Source organism: Piliocolobus tephrosceles, chromosome 6, assembly GCF_002776525.5.
Source record: "Piliocolobus tephrosceles isolate RC106 chromosome 6, ASM277652v3, whole genome shotgun sequence".
Lineage (NCBI taxonomy): Eukaryota > Metazoa > Chordata > Mammalia > Primates > Cercopithecidae > Piliocolobus > Piliocolobus tephrosceles.
In genome coordinates this window covers 94,004,123-94,024,057 of record NC_045439.1, presented here as the reverse complement: position 1 = coordinate 94,024,057, position 19,935 = coordinate 94,004,123, and the positions used below count along the sequence as shown (strand labels likewise).

Here is a 19,935-nt window from a genome sequence, read left to right as displayed (position 1 = left end):
CTGACGGTGTGGTCTGGCCTCGGTCTTCCTGTCAAGCGGTCTTTGTGTGCGTCCTATTGTAAGGTTCCACGGAGACCTTTTTGTGAAGGGGCGTTGTGAATGGAGAAATGCTCAGTGCCTGAGCTGGTAGGATGGGGACTGGCAGCAGAGGGCAGAACACTTCAATGCGAAGGAAATGGGTGAGGCCGACGGAGGGGGACAGGGCTTGGGTTCGAAGCCCTGCCTCCCACTCCACTGCAGGGATCACTGACCAACTTGCAGCGGGCAGCTGAAGGTTTGAGGGTCGCCGGGTGTTGGGATAGGCGCCAGCCTCGGTGCCTGCTGAAGTTGGTTGCTGTCTGGAGGGAGGAGGAAGTAACCTGCTATGTTTCTCAGCTGTTGGTGCGAAGGAAATTGCATCAGTCTGTAGGCTGCAAACCCCCTTCAGCTGGTCAAGCCTTGGAGTGTCTGTACATAGGGTGGTAACTTCCTCTTCTCTAGCTGCTGGGCCGCCTGATCCAGGCAGCACCCACACTGAGTGCTCACCATGCACCAGCAGTGTCTGCCCTTGGTCTGACCCAGTCTCTGGAGGCATCCCCTAGAGGCAGCTGCTCCAGGCCACCGAATATTACATGCCTGTCAATATAGGGCATGGGAGAACCTCAAAAAAGAGCATTATGGGCCGTTCAGTGAAGATATATTGAGTGCCTACTGTGTGTTTGGCACTGTTCCAAGTGTTGGTGACACAGCTATGAACAAGCCAGAAGAGGTTGTGGAGGCAGGTAATGAGACAGACAGATAATACATAGATAGTGACATACTATGAAGATAATAAAATAGGGTGACTGGGGAGGGGGCCGGTGCCCAGGGAAGGCTTCTAGGAGGAGGTAACACTTGAGCTATGGGAAGATCTGGGAATGGAGCCTGTGGGGCAGGAAAATGGAGCAGTGCAGGGGAAGGAATTGGAGGGGCATAGTCAGTATTTTGGAAGGTGAACAGATGGGGCTTACTGAAGAGGGCTGCATGGCAGCAAAGAGAGGATTTGAGGGTGAGCCCTAGGTTTTGGCCTCAGCCACTGGGAAGATGGTGATGGCATTTACTGAATACAGACTGAATTATGTATTGCTGTGCATGGTGGAGCGCATTGGCAAGCACAGCGTTTTGAATAATTAGTGTCAGCCATTCTTCTTGTCCTCTTGCAGGTTAAAACCCCAGTGGCCTTTGATTCCTCTCTCTTCTTTCTCCACTACCTTCCTCCTACTGTCTCCTTCCCCACAAGTCCTGGGGCTCTAGTGTCTGTTCTCTCCTTTCAGTTCTCCCTGGCACTGGCCCTTTCTGACCTGGACTGTGGCAAAGGCTCCCGTGCAAGTCCCCCTGCCCAGCCCCCCGCGTGTTTCTCAGCCTCTGTCCCCAGTCCCAGCCCACGCATTAGTGCTCCCGCCACACCAGCCTGCCTTTGCCCCTTGACCACTCCTCCTCCTCTCCAGCCTCTAGCCCAGACTTCTGCTGCTCCCTGACCCGGATGCTGCCTTCCTCCTGTCGCAGACTGTTGAAGCCGCACCTGGACTTCATGGCCATTTCTACCTTTTGCAGATCCTCCCTCTCTCTCCTTTGAGCTCCCTCAGTCCCTTGTTTGCACCTTTCTCCCGAGAGTTACTTTCTTGTGGTCAGAACTTACCTGCCCCGGCTATATCTCACCCCTCTGTACTGTCCTGCCCAGGCCAGCGCCATGTGCATTGTAGGCACTCAGGTATGTTTGACTTTGTTAAATCGAGTTTCCTTCCCACCAAACCTTTTATGCAACTCTGAAAACCAGAAAAAGAAAATTAGTTTGAGAGGCCAGGTAGGCCGGGCGTGGTGGCTCATGCCTGTAATCCCAGCACTTTGGGAGGCTGAGGAGGGTGGATCACTAGGTCAGGAGATCGAGACCATCCTGGCTAACACGGTGAAACCCCGTCTGTACTAAAAATACAAAAAATTAGCCGGGCGTGGTGGCGGGCGCCTGCAGTCCCAGCTACTCCGGAGGCTGAGGCAGAAGAATGGCGTGAACCCGGGAGGTGGAGCTTGCGGTGAGCCGAGGTTGCGCCACTGCACTCCAGCCTGGGTGACAGAGCGAGACTCCATCTCAAAAAAAAAAAAAAAAAAGAGAGAGGCAAGGAAAGGATTGAGCGTGTTCTGTCTCCCTCTCTCACTGAGACACACACTGCTCACACTCATCCATGCATGTCCCCTCTCAGTAGGTGTTTGTCCATAAAAGGGCATCAGCAGGCCCTCCCAGCCCCCAAGACTAGCAACTTTCTCATCCTGGGGTTAGTCGCAGCCCTTACCTGTCCCCGAGTCCCTGCAGGACCTCTTTCTCCTGTGGTGAGCAAGTCCTGCACTTGGCTGTTGTAGGAGGGTCTCTGGGGACAGTGCCAAGAGTCAGAGATGATCTGCTGCCCTATTTTCCCTTCATTTTTCCCTCCTCTCCTGGAGCTAAGAGCATGAGAGGATGCTGTGAACCACTTTACACTGCTCTCTCCTGCTCCAGAAGAGCACCAGCCACGCGACCCTGCTGGCAGTGAGTGCAGGCCCTTGGTAGGATTGAGGACTGGAGTTGTCACCCGACCACCACCTGTCTCAGGCTGTTCACCATTAAAATGCCTGTCAGCTGACCCAGCACACCCACCTCTTCCCTCCTCACAGGATTCTTCAGCCCAGCATCACACTCTTGACCCACATTGGCTTCCTCCTTCTTCAGCTCATCCCCACGGGAGGATCCTGGAGCAACCACTGATGTGCAATCACCAGAAACCTCCTATTTTTCAGTTTCTCACCTGGACATTGAAACAGCCACCCTCATTCTTTTTTTAAAATTTAATTAATTAATTATTATTATTTTTTGAGACAGACTCTTGCTCTGTTGCCCAAGCTGGAGGGTAATGGCTCAATCTCGGCTCACTGCAGCCTCCAACCCCCAGGTTTAAGCAATTCTACTGCCTCAGCCTCCCGAGTAGCTGGGATTACAGGCATCTGCCACCTCGCCTGGCTAATTTTTTGTATTTTTAGTAGAGATGGGGTTTCGCCATGTTGGCCAGACTGGTCCCAAACTCCTGACCTCAGGTGATCCACCTGCCTCAACCTCCCAAAGTGCTGGAATTACAGGTGTGAGCCACTGTGCCTGGCCTTCTCATTCTTATCATAGAACTGATCCATCTATCATCTATCCATCCATCCTCCATACATTCACCCATAATCCATCCATCCACTCATCTATCATCTATCCATTCATCCATCCATCATCCATCCATCCATTTATCCATCATCCTCCATCATCTATCCATTCATCCATCCGTCATCCATTCATCCATTTATGCATCATCCTCCACCATCCGTCAATTCATCTATCATCCATCCATCCATCCACCCATCATCCACCCATTTACCCATCATCCATCGATTCATCCATTATCTATCCATTCATCCATCCATCATCCATCCATCCATTCATCTATCATCCATCCACCTATCCATCCACTCACCATCTATTTGTTCCCCCCTTCCCTCCCTCCTTCTATTCTTCTCTTTCTCTCTCCTAGGGGTGGTGAAAGTTATCCAAAGGTCTCAATGTTGGGCTGTGGTGGTGTGGAGGGGTCTCAGCTGAGGAGTGGTGCTTGTAGCTGCTCCAAGCTGAAGAGGTCCTGGTGTAGCAAGCCATTGGAGTGGGCCAGGTAGTATTTTGTCTAGAATTGGAAACCCTGTCAGTGCTGGAGGTGTGAGAGGGAGAGTATTGCTGTTGGACTACAGGAAAACTCCTACGTGGTAGAGCTCAGAGTCCATTGAGATAGGTTCCTCCCTGTAGGCAAGGACTTCTCTTTTTTATCCAGTCTCCTAGGGCCTGCAACAATGGCTACCACATAGGGGTACACAATACAATTTTTTCCTTGATATGTTTTTGAATTAATTAATAAACAGATGGATGCAATGATGTGACTTTCCTAGGGTGACACAGTTAGCAACAGAATGGGTACCAGGATCCTGGTTTCCTGACTGATAACTCTACCAAGCCTCGTGCCCTAGCACTGCCCCACTGAGTAGTGTCTTTGATCCCTGCTGTCCTTGGTGCCATTCCGTTTCCTGTAGAACGTCCAGGGGATGTGCTCAACCAAGCTTCACTTTGGTTTCTGTGGTTTGGGGTTGGATGCTGGTCTGTTGGTCCTGGTTCTGGGGTGTTGGGCTATCTTCATTCTGGCCTCAGGTCTAGTCCAGACTCCTCCACCATGGATTTTCTGGCCTCATTCTCTGGCCCATTTGATTATACACAAAACATAAGGTCACTTCTTTCTTGTCCCCTGGAAGGCATGTTTAGTTGTAATGCCTATATATTCCTTGGAGCTCAGTCTGAGGGTTTCTGACTAGCCCTGAGGGAGGTGGCAGAGTCAGTGGTGAGACCTGTCAGCTGCTAGGGAGCCGGGGTTAGAGGAATGGGTAGGTGGAGGCACTGGGGCAGTGGTCATCTGTGCATCAGGGTGGGGTGAGGCAGAGGGAGCTCCAGACTTGTCATCTGTGCACATAAGACAGGATAAGAGGAGAATGAGGAGAACCTGATGGCTTCGGTCCCTGCAAGTCATGGGCTGTAGCCCAGATGGGCCAAAGAGCTGCAGATAAACTTCACTAACTCTACAGTGCTGGGAGCTGCAGGCAGAGGCAGAATTATGGATGAATTATGCAGGACTAGGAGCGAATGCATTCAATAGTCAGGAAATTCCAGGCACCAATGTGTTTATTTTGATAGTGACCACCTCCCTGTTCTGGTCGTTGCAGTTCCTGGACTATTGTAGGGGTTGCTGCCCTCATCCTGTTCCTGGTAGCACTGCTGGCTCGTGTCCTCGTCAAAAGAAAACCACCCCGGGACCCGCTGTTCTATGGTACGCCTCACAAAGGGAAATCTTTTGTATCTGATTAATAACACAATACTTTTGGCCTCAGTCACATATTCCTCCTTGGTTGTAAATACTCTGAGCCCTTTGGTAACAGTGGCTGCAAGTGTAGGAGTGTTTCAGGATAATGTGGCCCTCGCCTCTGGCTATTGCCTCTCAGGCTGTGGACTCCACCCTCTCCCAGGTGGCATCCTGGTGGAGGGTTACTGCCAGGCCAGGCAAGGCAGGCACCCTGCCAACCCCAGCATGCTTTGACCTCTGACCTCGACTCTCATGCCAGCTCCTTCCTGGGCTTCCTGTCTTCAGCCTGCTACTTGCAGTCCCCCTGACTTAGTGCAGAACTTAACTGTGTGGTGCCTGGGTCTGCACATATGCATGAAGAGGAAAATAATGGAACCTGCCGTAGAGACAAGCACCTATAGTGCACCTTGTATGGCCCTGAGCACTTTAGCAGTAGGCTTTTACCTAATCCTCACCATCCCTCCACTTGAAAGTGAAGCAGCTGGCTTGGAGATGCTAAGAAATGTGGCAAAGGTCACGTGGCTTTTGACCCCCAAAGCCCATGCCCTTCCATCGTGCATGCTGCCCCAGCCAAGCTACTACTGGCCTTTGAGCACTTCCTGTGCCAGGCACCTTGCTGGGCATTTTGTTCTATAGTTTCTGCTTCAGTAATGCTCCATATCAAATGCACCCCAAGTCCTACAGCAACAAACATTTATTTTTCTTGCTCACAGGTCTGTGGGTTGGGGACACTCTGCATCAGGCTGTGGGTTGATTTCAGGGCTGTTCTCTGACTCCTTGTTCTTGGACCAGCAGCTCCCAGGCATGCCCTTCTCATGGCAGACACAGAGGCACAGTGGGGCTAGTAGGAAGAAAGTGGTGGCTCTTAAGACCTTGGCGTGGAGCTGCCCCCTCTTACTCCCACCCATATTCCACTGGCTGAGATGAGGCATAGGGCCCAGCCCATCAGCAACAGCATAGGGAGCATTCTTTGCCCACAGTGGGCCTTAGGAGAGGTGAGGTGGGAAAGAAGAATTGTGAGTAACTAGTTTCTCCAGTCCACATATGAGAAACTCTGAAGCTTACAGAAATGATGTAACTTGCCTAAGGTTTTACAGCCAGTCAGTAGATGAGCTGGGTCTGTCTGATTTCAAGGCCCACATCCCTTTTCTTGGCTCTCTCCACTGGCCTGTGCTCTGGCCCCTCCGACTCTTCAAGGCTGGGCACCCTCTCTCCTGTACCCTCAGCCCTCTGTCCTGGTCTGTTACAGCTTTGAGCATACTGCAGCTTCAGGGCCAGGATCAGGCCCAAGGCCAGACTCCTCACATACATGTGGCCTTTTGTTCCTTCTGGGGAGAAGGTGAGTGCTGGACTCCTGGCTGCTGACTCCAGGCAAGGCCACCTTCCCTTCTCTGTGAATTAACCATCCCCACACTCCTCTCCATTTCTTTTTTCACAGCTTTTCTTATATTCACCATCAGATTTTTCTACTGTTCACGCCCATCCCATAGTCTAAGGCACCAATTTGTTACAACTTGAAAATGCAGCTTTGACAAACTAACATGCACTAAATTTGATCACCTGCTGTTTAAAAAGTATTATTTCTTGTTGCTAGTAGCTTTAAGCCCATTTAGGAGATGCTCACAACTCTAATAAGATTCTCTGACAGGTACAGATTTCCTTCTGTCATATTCAATTATACCCTCTTGTATTCATTTTTAACATCACTAGTCTTATTTCTGAAAGCTATTGTCACTTGCACATCGCCACCTGTCTGTCTCTAGGATACACCGTGTGGAATAGGGTAACCACACTGGACGCGCTGTGAGGTGGCCTGCTTGGGAATCATTGAGACGAATCACTTTGTCAAGTCATTGTCTTTTTTTTTTTTTTGAGACAGTCTTGTTCTATCGCTCAGTCTGGAGTGCAGCGGTGCAATCTCGGCTCACTGCAACCTCCACCTCCTGGGTTCAAGCGATTCTCTTGTCTCAGCCTTCGGAGTAGTTGGGATTGCAGGTGTGTGCCACCACACCCAGCTAATTTTGGTATTTTTAGTAGAGACGGGCTTTCACTATGTTGGCTAGGCTGGTCTTGAACTCCTGACCTCAGGTGATCTGCCTGCTTCAGCCTCCCAAAGTGCTGGGAATGCAGGCTTGAGCCACTGTGCCCATCCTGAGTCATTGTCTTAAACTTGGTGGTCACTTCTATGCTTCCTTGGCCACTCGGTTACTGGCTTTGCTCCTACTGCCCAGGTGGGATGTGGGTTTGGCTCTGGGCAGCCACTTGTAGGGGAGTGGAGGATGGGTGGAGTTGGCCTGCTAGAATCTTCTGTGACTGAGTCGGCGGTGACCATCATTCTCCACTCCTGTGATGAGTGTTGCCTTGATGAGAGTAGTTAGGCAGGGATGGGGAGAGCTGCAAACACAGGTGGAGGTCCAGCTGGGTGTGTAGAAGGGGTATTCTGTTAGTCTATCTCGATAATTGTCCACAGCATCTTCTGGAAAACATGAAAAACATTCCCATTATTATTAGCTGATGCCAAGCTTGTGTAATTGCCTCCTGAGCTATTGCTTTTTAAACTGCTGCTTTCTTTGCTCTAGTGTATGCAGTTTTTGGATTTACCAGCGTGGTGAACCTCATCATAGGACTGGAGCAAGATGGAATCATTGACGGGTTCATGACACACTACTTGAGAGAGGTATGGGACCACTTAGTGATTATGAGGCTTCAACCAAAAGACCACAACCCAGATCACATTACTCAGAGCCAGAAGTCCTCTCATTTAGGGTGAACAGGTACGATAGGCAGGCTTTGATTTCCTATAATAGCCTTAGGTCACTTATTCACATGGAAAGTAGAGCAGAAAAGACGGTTAGATCACGGGAGGTAATTCTCTCCAACGTTCAGCTCTCATGGCTTCTCTCTCATGACCCCACACATGACCTGCTTTTCCCCTTTATTTGCATTTAATATAAATAAGGTACCTTAAATGGATTTAGTATTTGTGTGTCTGTTAATACATGACTATCTCAGAAACCCCAAGTCAGTCTTAAATTTGTAAAGTACCAAACACAGAAGCACTTGATGAAGTCATTTGATTGTGATGGCTGGCACTCCCCACCACACTGCCCAAATCATAGCTTTAGATAGCTACCTGGTACTCAAGAGAGCTAGTCCTATTTTCTTATTTTATGGTGGGCTGAACCCAGCCCCAGAGAGGTTAAGAGACTCACTCAAGGTTACACAGGAAATGAGGAACAGGGCTCAAAGCAGATTCTTCATCCATGTTCAAATAATGGGGAGCTTTGTATGTACACTGTGGGAGTTTAGGTTTTCTCCTGTCTGTGAGGGAAGATTTTAAGTTGGTGAAGAATACAGGTAACTCTGGGAAGGATGGGCTTGCAGGGAAGGGTCCGTGCCATGAGCTGGGGCACCAGTCAGGAGGATTCCTCAGGACCAGCAGGGGCATAAATGTGGCTGGGCAGAGGCAGCGCATGGGAGGTAGAGAGAGGGATGAAATGTAGAGAATCAGAGTGGCTAGAATGAGCAAGACTTGGGGACAAATTGGGAAAGATGGGAAGTGTGAGGCTTAAGACAGTGTCATGATTCCTGCTTTGGAATTTGGAAGAATGCTGCAAACATGTAATGTAAAAACATTACACCAGAGAGGGATGAGAGGAGGAATTTATTTCTGCAGACATTTGTTGAAGGGGACTTTGTGGTCAGAAGACCTGCTCCTTGCCCCCGAGGCGCTCCCTGCCTGATGTGGTGGGGAGATGGCATTGTCCCAGGTGCAGTGACAGAGACTTACTCCAGGCACAGAAGTACACGGAGGAGGAATTAAGTCTGGGCGCAGTCGGGAAAGGCTTATTGAGTTGGTGACACTGCTGTAGCATTTAAAAAATGGTCATGGCAGTGGAAGATAGGTATTTCCAGATGGACCGGGGAGGCAGGAGAAATTCTGGAGAGAAAGGATAGCTTGGGCAAAGGCTTGGAGAGGACTGGAGAGGAGAAAGAGCATGTGCCTCCCACTGGGGCACCAATCCACAGGGATGAGGCTGAATTTCTATGGGGAGGTAGAGTTTCAGATGCTGGCAGGGCTTTGCAGGTCTTGAGCTCTGAGGAACAGTCCTGGCAGAGAGTGTCAGGGGCCATCTGAGTGCGGTTGGTACCTGAAGGTCTGAGAGGAGACGGGCTTGCCTATGAGAAGGTAGAGAGAGAAAAGGGCTGAGCTTGGGACTTTGGAGACCATGGCCAGAAGAAGAGAAGCCCCTGAAGTGGACCTTGGGGGCAGGCCAAGAGGCAGAAGGAAAACCTGGAGAGTGGGGGCCGTGGCGCCCAGAGGAGGGAGGTTTTAGGAAGGAGGCGGCTGACGAGAGGGCTGGAGGCTGAGCTGGCAAGGGTGGTAAGCATTGGGGCAGATGGGGTACCAGAACGGGGACTGGGGTATAACTGTGGTGGCAAGATCTGCTGGGCCAGGCTCTGGGGACCCAGCTGTGATAGAGAGATGGGGCTTGGTTCAGCAGGCTGTGACAAGTTTTGGGGAGTTTTAGAGTAGAGGAGCAACATGCCAAGAGCCAGGCCTTGAGAATCTTCATCTGGCAGGAGGAGTGTCATGGGCTGGAAGGAGGGGACAGAGGTAGGGAGACCATTTGGGAATGTAGCCGTGGTCCAGTGAGGGACACTGAGGGCTAGACCTAATGCTGTGAAGAAGAGGGAGTATTGCCAGGGTGACATTGTAGCGATAAAGTTGATAGATTTGCTGAAAGACTGCATAGGAGAATGAGGAATGAAAAAATGACCATGTGGTTTTGACCTTGGGAAGTTGAATGGTATCATCATTAATATAGAGAGGCCATGGCTGGCCTGGTGGCTCATGCCTGTAATCTCAGTGCTTTGGGAGACAAAGGTGGGAGGATCGCTTGAGGCCAGGAGTTGAGACTGCAGTGAGCAATGATTGCGCCACTGCACTCCAGACTGGGTGACAGAGCGAGACCCTGTCTCTACACACACACACACACACACACACACCACACACACACACACGTACAGAGAGATCAAGAGAAAGGCTGGTTGAGGGGAGACACTGATGAATTAAGAGTTCAGGCGAGTTCAAAGGACCTGTGGCCTGTGGATCATGCAGTTAAAGATGCTCATTAAGCTACCAGGAGAGAACACCACTGGCTCAGAGAGCCTGGTGTGTTAGCAATGGAAGTCTGAAACCATAAATCGGATGTATTCTTCAGTCACAGCAAGTCCGAGAGAAAGGACGTGGGCCTGGCATGGGTGTAGAAGCAGAACCTTGATTCTGTTTCCTGCTCCTCTGATTTTAATTTGATTCGATCTGTGGGAGAGATAACAAAGCAGTCCTTGCCCCAGGGGAGCATGAAACTTGAGAGAAAGCCCTGCTTGCTTGGCTGATTGGTGGGCTGGTTGATCTGCACTCTTCCTTGTTGTAGAAAGGGCTTAAGGCATCTTACAGTGTGAAACAAGCCAGGACAGCATGAAGGTGGGAGAAAGAAGAAAGGAAAACAAGGTGGGGCCAAAACAACAGTAAAAATGCACGGAAAATTGCCAGTGACTTTCCAGAAGCCACCTGGAAATGTAACCACCTAGAAAAGGGAACCGTAGTTCATCATATAATCTTGTGTTCATAACATTAACGTTTGCCCAGGAGAAGTATGGCTCTTCTTGTTCTCTGCTAGGTATACTAGCTACGTGACCTTAGGTAAATCTTGTAATCTCTCAGAGCCTCTGTTTCCTCATCTGTAAAATGGACTCAATCCTGTCCATCCCACTGGGTTGTTGGGAAGGTAGAAGGAGGGGTTGGGTGTGAAGCTCCGAGTTCAGTGCCTGCCTGCCTATGTGTCGGTACGTGGAGAATGGGTGCTGTGCCATGCCCAGTCCAGCAAGCCACGGGATCAGCATGAATTATTAAGGCCAGCCACTGGCTCTGGAAAGCAGGGTCATCCCTGATCACCTCTCTGATCACTGCCAAGCACCTTTTGTCAAAGATTTGGCTTGGTCTCCATGAGTTTGCTGTATAGCTGGGATTGCCTATCATGCCATCTGCCTTCGCATCACAGTACAAACCTATGTTGATGCGTCATGGACCAATTGGCCAGGCATTCTCTAATTCCATCCTCTGTGGCCAGACCCTGGTTTTGGCAGCTCCAGCATAAAGTTGTATTGTCACGTTCCTACCAATTTTGAAGAAATAGTTTCATCTTAGCAGATGAACACAAGTTATTTCTGCTGTTTTATTTTACTTGCAATACAGGTCTGATGTTCTGCATTTACAGGTCTTATTTAAAGTGGACTTCTTTTTAATGCTTTCTTTAGGGTGAACCGTATCTGAACACTGCATATGGGCACATGATCTGCTACTGGGATGGCTCTGCTCATTATCTGATGTACCTGGTGATGGTGGCAGCCATAGCATGGGAGTAAGTCAGTTCACCTGGTGTGTGCCTTTGCCACCTTAGCAACTGATAAGCGGGTATGTAAGGAAACGTTATGCATAGAGGCAAATACGCAAGCAAGTATACTGGACATGAATATAAGTTCCATGGGTGCACATCAGACGTGGCTTTATCCTCCTTGTACCACTGCCTTTTGAATATGTCCCTCTAAATTGCTCCCCAGCATGGTGATAGCTCGGGCAGACCCTTTAAGCTTTCTGATTATGTTGTCTTACAAGAATAATTTTTATTTTCAGCAATTAAAGCCAAGCACATCTTAAACTTCATTCCAAAACTTCAGAATTTCCAAACTGCAATCTCATTTTGGTTCAAAGCTTCTGTCCTTCCGCAGATCAGGCACAGCTCTGCGGCTTGGCTTGCACTAAGGCTTGGCTACATGGCCTGTCTGTTCACTCCTCTCATCTCACTCTGCAGCTGGCCCCTTGGGAGTGGATGTGTATGTACAAGGGATTAAAGGAACAGGGGAAGAGTCTTATGTGAAAGGTGCTGTTTTTGGGTAGCAGTACCCCCATCATGATATGTGAGGTTGGTCTTGGAAGGCACACGTGTGAGTTCTTTAGAGACCCCAACCACAGGAGCTTCTGCATTGCACTAATCCCTGAAGTGAACGACATGCTCTTGGGCTGAATTTCTGCCCATGGTGGCCCACCCACAGCTTTTTTCTGCTGGGGCCCCTGTAACCCAGAAGGTGCACCCTTTGGGGAGGGATCCTTTCAAAACGTTTCAAGTCCAGGTTTCTTCTTAGGCCTCCACTTGCTTCCGGGTTACAGAAAGTCATGCATTCTTGCCCCATACAAGGTTGAAATGCAGTTTAACCAACTATCTCCCTCACTCCCAACATGCACTCAAGGTCAGCTCCAGCTAATTTTTTTCTTTTTTTTTGAGACAGAGTTTTGCTCTTTGTCTCTCAGGCTGGAGTGCAATGGCACAATCTCGGCTCACTGCAATCTCCGCCTCCTGGGTTCAGGCGATTCTCATGCCTCAGCTGGGACTACAGACGTGTGCCACTACACCCGCAAATATTGTATTTTTAGTACAACAATCTAAAAATTTTTTTTACCATGTTGGCCAGGCCACTCTCAAACTTCTGACTTCTGGTGATCTGCCCACCTCAGCCTTCCAAAGTGCTGGGATTACAGGCGTGAGAACCACTGCGCCCGGCTCCAGCTCATTATCTGTCCTCCTTACAATCCCAGTCATTGTGAGTGGCCTCTTTAGGGTCAGGTTACATTTGGCTTGAGGGCTAGGGTGGGGCAGGACCCACACAGTATTCTCCTTGTTTCCCTTCAGAGGATTTCCTTTTGAATTTCTCATAGCCTGTTACTTCGTGTGGAGTTGGGTTATTGGGGTTATCAATTGAAGGAACTTTTTTTTTTTTTTGAGAGAGTCTCTCGCTCTGTCGCCCAGGCTGGAGTGCAGTGGCGCGATCTCAGCTCACCGCAACCTCTGCCTCCTGAGTTCAACCATTTCTCCTGCCTCCGCCTCCGGAGTAGCTGGAATTACAGGTGCATGCCACCATGCCCAGCTAATTTGTGTGTGTGTGTATTTTTAGTAGAGATGGTGGTTCACCATGTTGGCCAGGCTGGTCTCAAACTCCTGACCTCAAGTGACCCACCCACCTCAGCTTCTCAAAGCGCTGGATTTACAGGCACGAGTCACCATGCCCTGCCTGAACAAACTTTTTGTCAGCATTGAAGATTAGAGGTATATGTCTAGCAGCTCCTTTGCAACATGGGGTACATGTCACTTGTCTTCACCTTTGGGGCTTTGGCCAATATTCTGTGACCCCAGGAAAAGTCCATTTAACATTATCATTGTAAGTATAAATCATACTTACAATGATTAAAAATATGGATCCAATTTCCTTTCTTCTTTCAACTTGCTTTTTTCCTTTCATGCTGTTGAGTTTCACACACAACAGGGAAATGCAGGAGTCCTGTGGCAGGGATGATCATGTTGTAATTTAACAGAATACATAGCAGGCATAATTTCCTATTTAAAAGGACACGAAGAAGGTTCTATAGTATATCACGTGGCAATGAAGTTAGATAACCAGGGCTCCCTGTATTTGATTTATTCCTCTCGATTCAATGTTTTGATTCATGTACTTTACTAGTTTGAATAAAAAATAATATTGAGGATCATTTTTTGCTTAGTATTCTAAGACAAACATACCAAGTCAAGATTTTTTTGTTGTTGTTACAGGGAAACATATAGAACCATTGGCCTATATTGGGTTGGATCTATTATTATGAGTGTTGTTGTTTTTGTGCCAGGAAACATTGTAGGTAAGAAACTTTATCTTAAAGTTCACTTTCCTTTTCTAAAACAATTGGGCTTGTTTTTAAATAGAGAAGCTCTTTTAGTTATAATAGAACCAGGTGATTCCAAGCTTACTAAAAACCTGTTTTGCAGAATAATTCCTTTTTCTCACCTTTAAAAAAAATACCTTTTAAGAACTGCTTTTGAGCAATTTTCAGACGTGTGCATTGAACAATTTGGCAGTCAAGTATCAGGGATTCCTATTTTTTTAGAAGGATCTCGAGGGAGTGAGTATGGTGTTTATGGCTCCATTTAGTGTGCAAATATGTAACTCCTGACACATGATGAGAACTCCAAAAATGTACTTGGAAATTATAAGTACATTATTACTGTATGCAGGAAATCAGGATATTATATATATAGGGAGACAGCTATATACAAACATATATAGATACCTATCTAGACATATTTTTTTAAGACAGGATCTCACTCTGTTGCCCAGGCTGGGTTGCAGTGGTACAGCCATAGCTTACTGCAGCCTCGACCTCCTGGGCTCAAGCAGATTACTGTAGGTAGGACATGCCTGTTAATATACATCTAGTATTTTAAATTGACCTTTTTAATTTGGCCTCATTAAAAATATTGTCTGGGCCATAGCAAAATTTTAGATGACCTGAGATGGGGAGGTATCCTAAATATTACTTGTGTTAGATATGCTTTTGGTAACTTCTTTCTCTTTCTCTCTTTTAAATAGGGAAGTATGGAACACGAATTTGCCCTGCTTTTTTCTTAAGCATACCATATACTTGTCTTCCTGTCTGGGCTGGTTTCAGAATCTATAATCAGCCATCAGAAAATTATAATTACCCCTCAAAGGTGATTTTATTAAGTTTTGATGTACCCTGTTCTCAAACTCATAGGGTTCATTCACATCCACTGGCCGCTGAATTGAACTGTGCCTCTGTGGACTGGAGCATTTGGGGTATCCAAACAGTGTGACTGTTTTGATGATGTAGCATTAGCTTACATCTTAGTTAATGTGGGCAAGAAGGTCTGTTTCTGTCTGAATACATCTGCTTCTGTTGGCAAGGCCATACTTCGGGGAGCTTCCTGTGCCAGTGGTCACACTGGCTCTAACCATCAGATTCTGCATTAGTGTGTCAAGTGAAGTCCATAGTATATGGTTCATCTAGGGTTATTAATGGCCTGGATTTTGAGCACCTGGGTTCCTCTGTGACACCTATGCATTTACTACCCTAAGAGGACACTGGAGGGATACTGCTCCTCAAGGTAGTCTACACGGTCATACAATCTCAACTCCAGAGATCCAGGCCCATGGAGACTGGCTACAGGACATCTGAGACACCTCCCCTTCCAATCACAGCCAAGGTGGTCAAGGTGAAACAACACTGGCCTGGCAGATACTCTGTTAAGGCCTTCATTTCTAAGCTAGTTTCTCTGTTTCTTTCCCTTTTCTAGGCATTAGATTATTTAGCAAGATCTTTTAAGCAAAACTGATATGTGAAAATATGAATTACCAGAGATAATCAGAATACGACTATTCATTTTACAAAATATTTTCAATATAATTTGTTAAAATACATTTTAGTTGACAAATACTTCATGTGTAAACATTTAGACAGCTGCTATGTAAACTCAGGCTGGCACACTGACAGCTGGTACTCTCTTACATCCCTCTGAGGAAAGAGGTGGCTGTTAAGAAGAAAAAGCAAATAGTCAGTCCACGCTTAGTCCCGGCTCCACTGCTTTTAAAGTTTCCATGTCAGTGTGTCAACAGAGTAGGTATGCCATGAGGCATGCAGAATTGCTTATCATCATTTTTAATGTGAAAACACAGTGACAGTCAGGGCCAAGCAGCATTGTCATACAGTGCTGACAGGAACATACATTCAGAATTGTTCTGCAAAGCAATTTGGCAATGTTATCAACCTTAATAATTCTGGAACCCAATAATTCTGCTCCTAGATCCCTATCCTCAGGAAATCATCACACTGATACCACCAAAGATTTACATACAAAGTTGTTCATCATTACATTAAGTATAACAGTGAAAAATGCCTAAATATCCAACAGTGGGAGAATGGCTGAAGTGTGGTGTTTCCATATGGTATTCAGTTTTAGAATATTTTTAATCACGTAAGAAAGTGTTTACAATACAGGCAGTGTTGAGGGCAAAAAGAACAAATACAGAATTGTTTATACTAAGTCCTAATTTTGTGAAAAATATAGATATATGTGTGTGTATATATGTATGTAGTGTGTGTGTGTGTGTATGTATCTACGTGTATTACTAGAAAAGTATACCAATGGTTAATAGCGGTATGGCAGCTTTTAAAATTTCTTATCATTAAAATGTCATTTCAAGAAAAAATGTGGACTCATAGAGCTATAAGGGCCCTTCGAGAGATCATTTAGCCCAAATTCTTCATTTCACAGATAAGGAAACTGAGACTTGAGGAAGGAAATGATTTTCCTAAAGTTCCATGGCCAGTGACTTATGATATAAATTGTGAATCTTCAAAATTCTCTTATCCATCACCATGACATTTAATGTTTCAGATTTCAGATTCTTCTTTGGCACTTTGGGCCCGCTCTTTAGGTACAAACTCTATTTTAGGTTATTCAAGAAGCCCAAGCAAAAGATCTGCTGAGAAGACCATTTGATTTAATGTTGGTCGTGTGTCTCCTCCTGGCAACTGGATTTTGCCTGTTCAGAGGCTTGGTAAGCATAACAGATCATAATAACGTAACATTGTGATACTACTCATATTTCCAAATGGAAAAACCTTAGAAATATGTTTTTGTTTTTCCATCAGATTTCTTAGCAAACTAACAAACCGTTCCTCCCATCAAAGGCTGGAGCCCTGGACCTACTTCCTGCTGCTTCCAACCCCAGCCTCCTGCTGTCACCTCCTCCTGTCCTTAGATCAAGCTCTACTCAGAAGCATCTTCTTCCCCATTTTAGGGCATCTAAAAAATCAGCCACTGGAGTCTCTCTTTATTATTCTTTCGATGTTTCGGATTTAAATGTAAATATCTTTGGTAAGGATGGATGACACCCTAGGACTGCAACACAACTGTGGCACAGAGCATCCCTGCGTTCTCGGGATAGGGGCGATGGGGTTGAGGAAGGCGTATGAGCTCAACAACTCACGTGTATGTAGGGTCATGGGAATGTCTCACTGGTAAGAGTAGTGTTGAGTAAATTCAGCTCAGGCCTGGAGTATTGTACTGATGTGACTGAAATACATTAAGGGCATATGGGCATTTCATATTTTCTATTTTCTCTTTTTAAATATTTTACTGCAGAGGTTAGGAAAAAGACTCACAGGCTTTGGAGTTAGAATCCTGGCCATTTACTAGCTGTGTGGCCTTGGAAAAACTACTTAACCTCTTTGACTCTGTTTTCCTCTCTGTAAAATAACACTACCTACCTTAACAGTATTGTTTTGGAGATTAAATAATGTACACCAAACACTTGGTAGAGGCTCTTATACATAGTAAATGATTACTGTTAGGATTTTTATTGATCAGTGATCCTTCACAATGGCCCAGTTTGATGGTTTCTTCTTAGTAGAAATACATTTGGGAAAATTAGAATTATATTGTTAATTATATTCAGCTTCAGTGACAATTTCTCTTCTAAGCCTGTTGGCGTGCATAACAGTTGGAGGGTAGAGTGGCAAGTGTAAGCCCATGTGGGTGACTTTTATCATTTCAGGGTCTTGGGCTACTGGGGGTCTGTGCAGCAGGCTGGGTTCAGGGCGAGAAGCTGTTTTAAGAGTAATCTTTATCTATGGAATGTCAGAAACTTTCTGGAGGAGAGTTGGGTTGGCTAACAGGAGGAGGGGCATGGGGAAGAGAAGGCAAGGCCATAGCTTTGCTTGGACCACAGGGCCACTGAAACCATTCTTTGGTTAGTTTGTTGTAGGTTCAAACAACAAAAAAAAAGTGGGCCCCATCTGAATTCTTGCATAGACATATCCCCTTCCCTGTGCACATGAGAAAAATGTGTGCATGTGTGGGTGTGTATGCAAGGTGGGTAGGGCTTTTGGATTGGGGCCATTTTTACCAACTCTGCCATTGGCCTGTGTTCATATATGTCATCTAGGTGGGACAACATTTATGGCCAAAGACATGAGGAATGGTGCCTAAGGGGAGGAAGGTGACTCAGAGGGGACCTAGTAAGGTGCCAAAGAGACTTTCCGGCAAGAGGACCCTGCTTTCAAATCATTATCTTTTACTGCCTCCAAAGGCTATATATACTCTATGAGGCACTAGAGACAGGAGGTGCTATTTTCAAATCTTGCAATGCATAGTAAGATGAATTTGGTGTAGAAACATACTTTCTTCCTGTAGGGAACTGCGGGCTAGTTATTTCCAGGAAAAGTGAAACTCATAACTTAGCAAGCTGTCCTCTGGCTAGCCAAACCTAGTACTTAAAACTCTGAATATGTGAAAGGTACCCAAGAATAGGGCATTAGTTACCATTTCCTGCACCATAATTAACCTTTGCTTAATCTCCTTAGAACAAATGTGCAAAATATTTCCATCATTGATGAGCCTCTACAATGCATACGTTTTGTTAAATAGCAAAGCAGCTTGTGACTAAACCTGGCACATTTAGCCTTATCAGCAAACCTAAGAACCAGATGTGATTGTATTTTTATAATGAGTTTATTTTTGTTCTTAGATTGCTTTGGATTGCCCATCTGAGCTCTGCCGATTATATACGCAATTTCAAGAGCCCTATCTAAAGGATCCTGCTGCTTATCCTAAAATTCAGGTCAAGTAGTTATGAGGCCTAACATTTTTCTAACATTAATTTTCTTTTAAAAAATGGGTTCTAGCTGGGTGCGGTGGCTCATGCCTGTAATCCCAGCACTTTGGGAGGCTGAGGCAGGTTGACCATAAGGTCAGGAGTTTGAAACCAGCCTGGTCAGCACGGTGAAATCCCATCACTACTGAAAAAATACAAACAACTATCCGGGCATGGTGGCACATGCCTGTAATCCCAGCTACTCAGGAGGCTGAGGCAGGATAATTGCTTGAACCTGGGAGGTGGAGGTTGCAGTGAGCCGAGATCACGCCACTGCACTCCAGCCTGGGGGACAGAGCCAGACTCCATCTCAAAATAAATAAATAAATAAATAAATAAATAAATAAATAAATAAATAAATAAATAAAAATAAAAGTAAAAAAAATGGGTCCCATATAGGAAATAGGAATTAATATTTTCAAAGATGAAAATGTTTATTTTTTTGTACTTTTTAGTCAGGCCAAGTTAACTGCTGATTTGCTGATATTATTTCTCTGTTCAATACAGATGCTGGCATATATGTTCTATTCTGTTCCTTACTTTGTGACTGCACTGTATGGCTTAGTGGTTCCTGGATGTTCCTGGATGCCTGACATCACATTGATACATGCTGGAGGTCTGGCTCAGGTACTAAGAATATTCTGTTGAGAAGGTTTACTTGTGGTCTAGGTGTCATTGCTGAATACATGAAAACTTCTCTCCTCAGTGTTTTAGAGTAGGAGATAGCTATTAGACATGTCACCTTTGGTTTTGCAGTTCTTCGGAAGACATTTCTGCAAGTACATTTTATTTAAATCTCACAATAACTATATGGTAGATGTGCCAACCCAGTTACACAGATGAGGAAACTGAGGTCCAGTGAAGTTAAATGATTTGCCCGTTACACACCCAGCATGCAGCATTGTTTTATAGGACTGTTTCACAATCTCTGAATACCATGGCTACTAAAAAAGGATTGAGAGCTGTTACCTTCAAAATGTGCATCCAAATGTAAGACTTCAGAATTCCACTACACAATGTTATACAGAACCAGGGAAACTGGTTTAAAAAATGTTCTGGGCCTATCAGTTGATTCCTTTTCCACTGGCACCTTGCCAAATATTTGGCCTAGAGTAGGTGTTCAGTGAATGCTTACTGCATTTGACTGAAAATGAAATTATCTACAGAGAACTTCATATATAACATAAAGCACATTTTTACAAGATAATTAGCAAAACAAATCAATCTGAACAAGGAAAAAAATTAATTTCATTGTTTTCTCTTACTAGAAATAAAACAAATGAACTTATCGTTTAAAAACATTAGCTCCATCTTGTTCTTTTCAAGCAGTTAAAAGAATGAGGTTCATCCAGAAACTGTAGACTTGTACAGTCAATTATATGCATGGTATAATAACCACGATCGCAAGACATACTAGAATTCACAGGGTTGAAAAATATAGTATTTAAGGGGT

The 19,935-nt window shown here is 45.9% G+C and overlaps 2 protein-coding genes across 19 annotated transcripts in view; one reads left to right on the top strand and one right to left on the bottom strand.

Moving 5' to 3' along the window:
• Positions 1 to 19,935, top strand: part of TM6SF1 (transmembrane 6 superfamily member 1) — a 31,879-nt gene that overhangs the window by 938 nt on the left and 11,006 nt on the right. For 2 of the 17 annotated variants that reach the window (XR_002726772.2, XM_023194307.2), the window contains exons 2-10: positions 64 to 126; positions 4,783 to 4,886; positions 7,499 to 7,596; positions 11,241 to 11,344; positions 13,586 to 13,668; positions 14,904 to 15,040; positions 16,281 to 16,385; positions 18,357 to 18,449; positions 18,990 to 19,109. Coding sequence is in view for 15 of the 17 variants with exons in the window: in XM_023194307.2 (XP_023050075.1) it covers positions 64 to 126; positions 4,783 to 4,886; positions 7,499 to 7,596; positions 11,241 to 11,344; positions 13,586 to 13,668; positions 14,904 to 15,040; positions 16,281 to 16,385; positions 18,357 to 18,449; positions 18,990 to 19,109 (907 nt within the window). In the remaining 2 variants the exon portion in view is untranslated. Of the gene's footprint in view, positions 1 to 63; positions 127 to 4,782; positions 4,887 to 7,498; positions 7,597 to 11,240; positions 11,398 to 13,585; positions 13,669 to 14,396; positions 14,519 to 14,903; positions 15,041 to 16,280; positions 16,386 to 18,356; positions 18,450 to 18,989; positions 19,110 to 19,935 lie in introns of those variants that run through there. The other 15 variants (XM_023194308.2, XM_023194311.2, XM_023194312.2 and 12 more) reach the window with 15 other exon arrangements.
• The window catches only part of HDGFL3 (HDGF like 3), a 102,468-nt gene continuing 89,495 nt past the window's right edge, over positions 6,963 to 19,935 (bottom strand). The window contains exons 6-7 of one of the 2 annotated variants that reach the window (XM_023194324.2): positions 13,218 to 13,316; positions 6,963 to 7,395 (exon numbers count right to left, since the gene is read on the bottom strand). In XM_023194324.2, coding sequence (XP_023050092.1) covers positions 7,363 to 7,395; positions 13,218 to 13,316 — 132 coding nt within the window. In that variant the 3' untranslated portion in view covers positions 6,963 to 7,362. Of the gene's footprint in view, positions 7,396 to 12,867; positions 13,317 to 19,935 lie in introns of those variants that run through there. The other variant, XM_023194323.1, reaches the window with a different exon arrangement.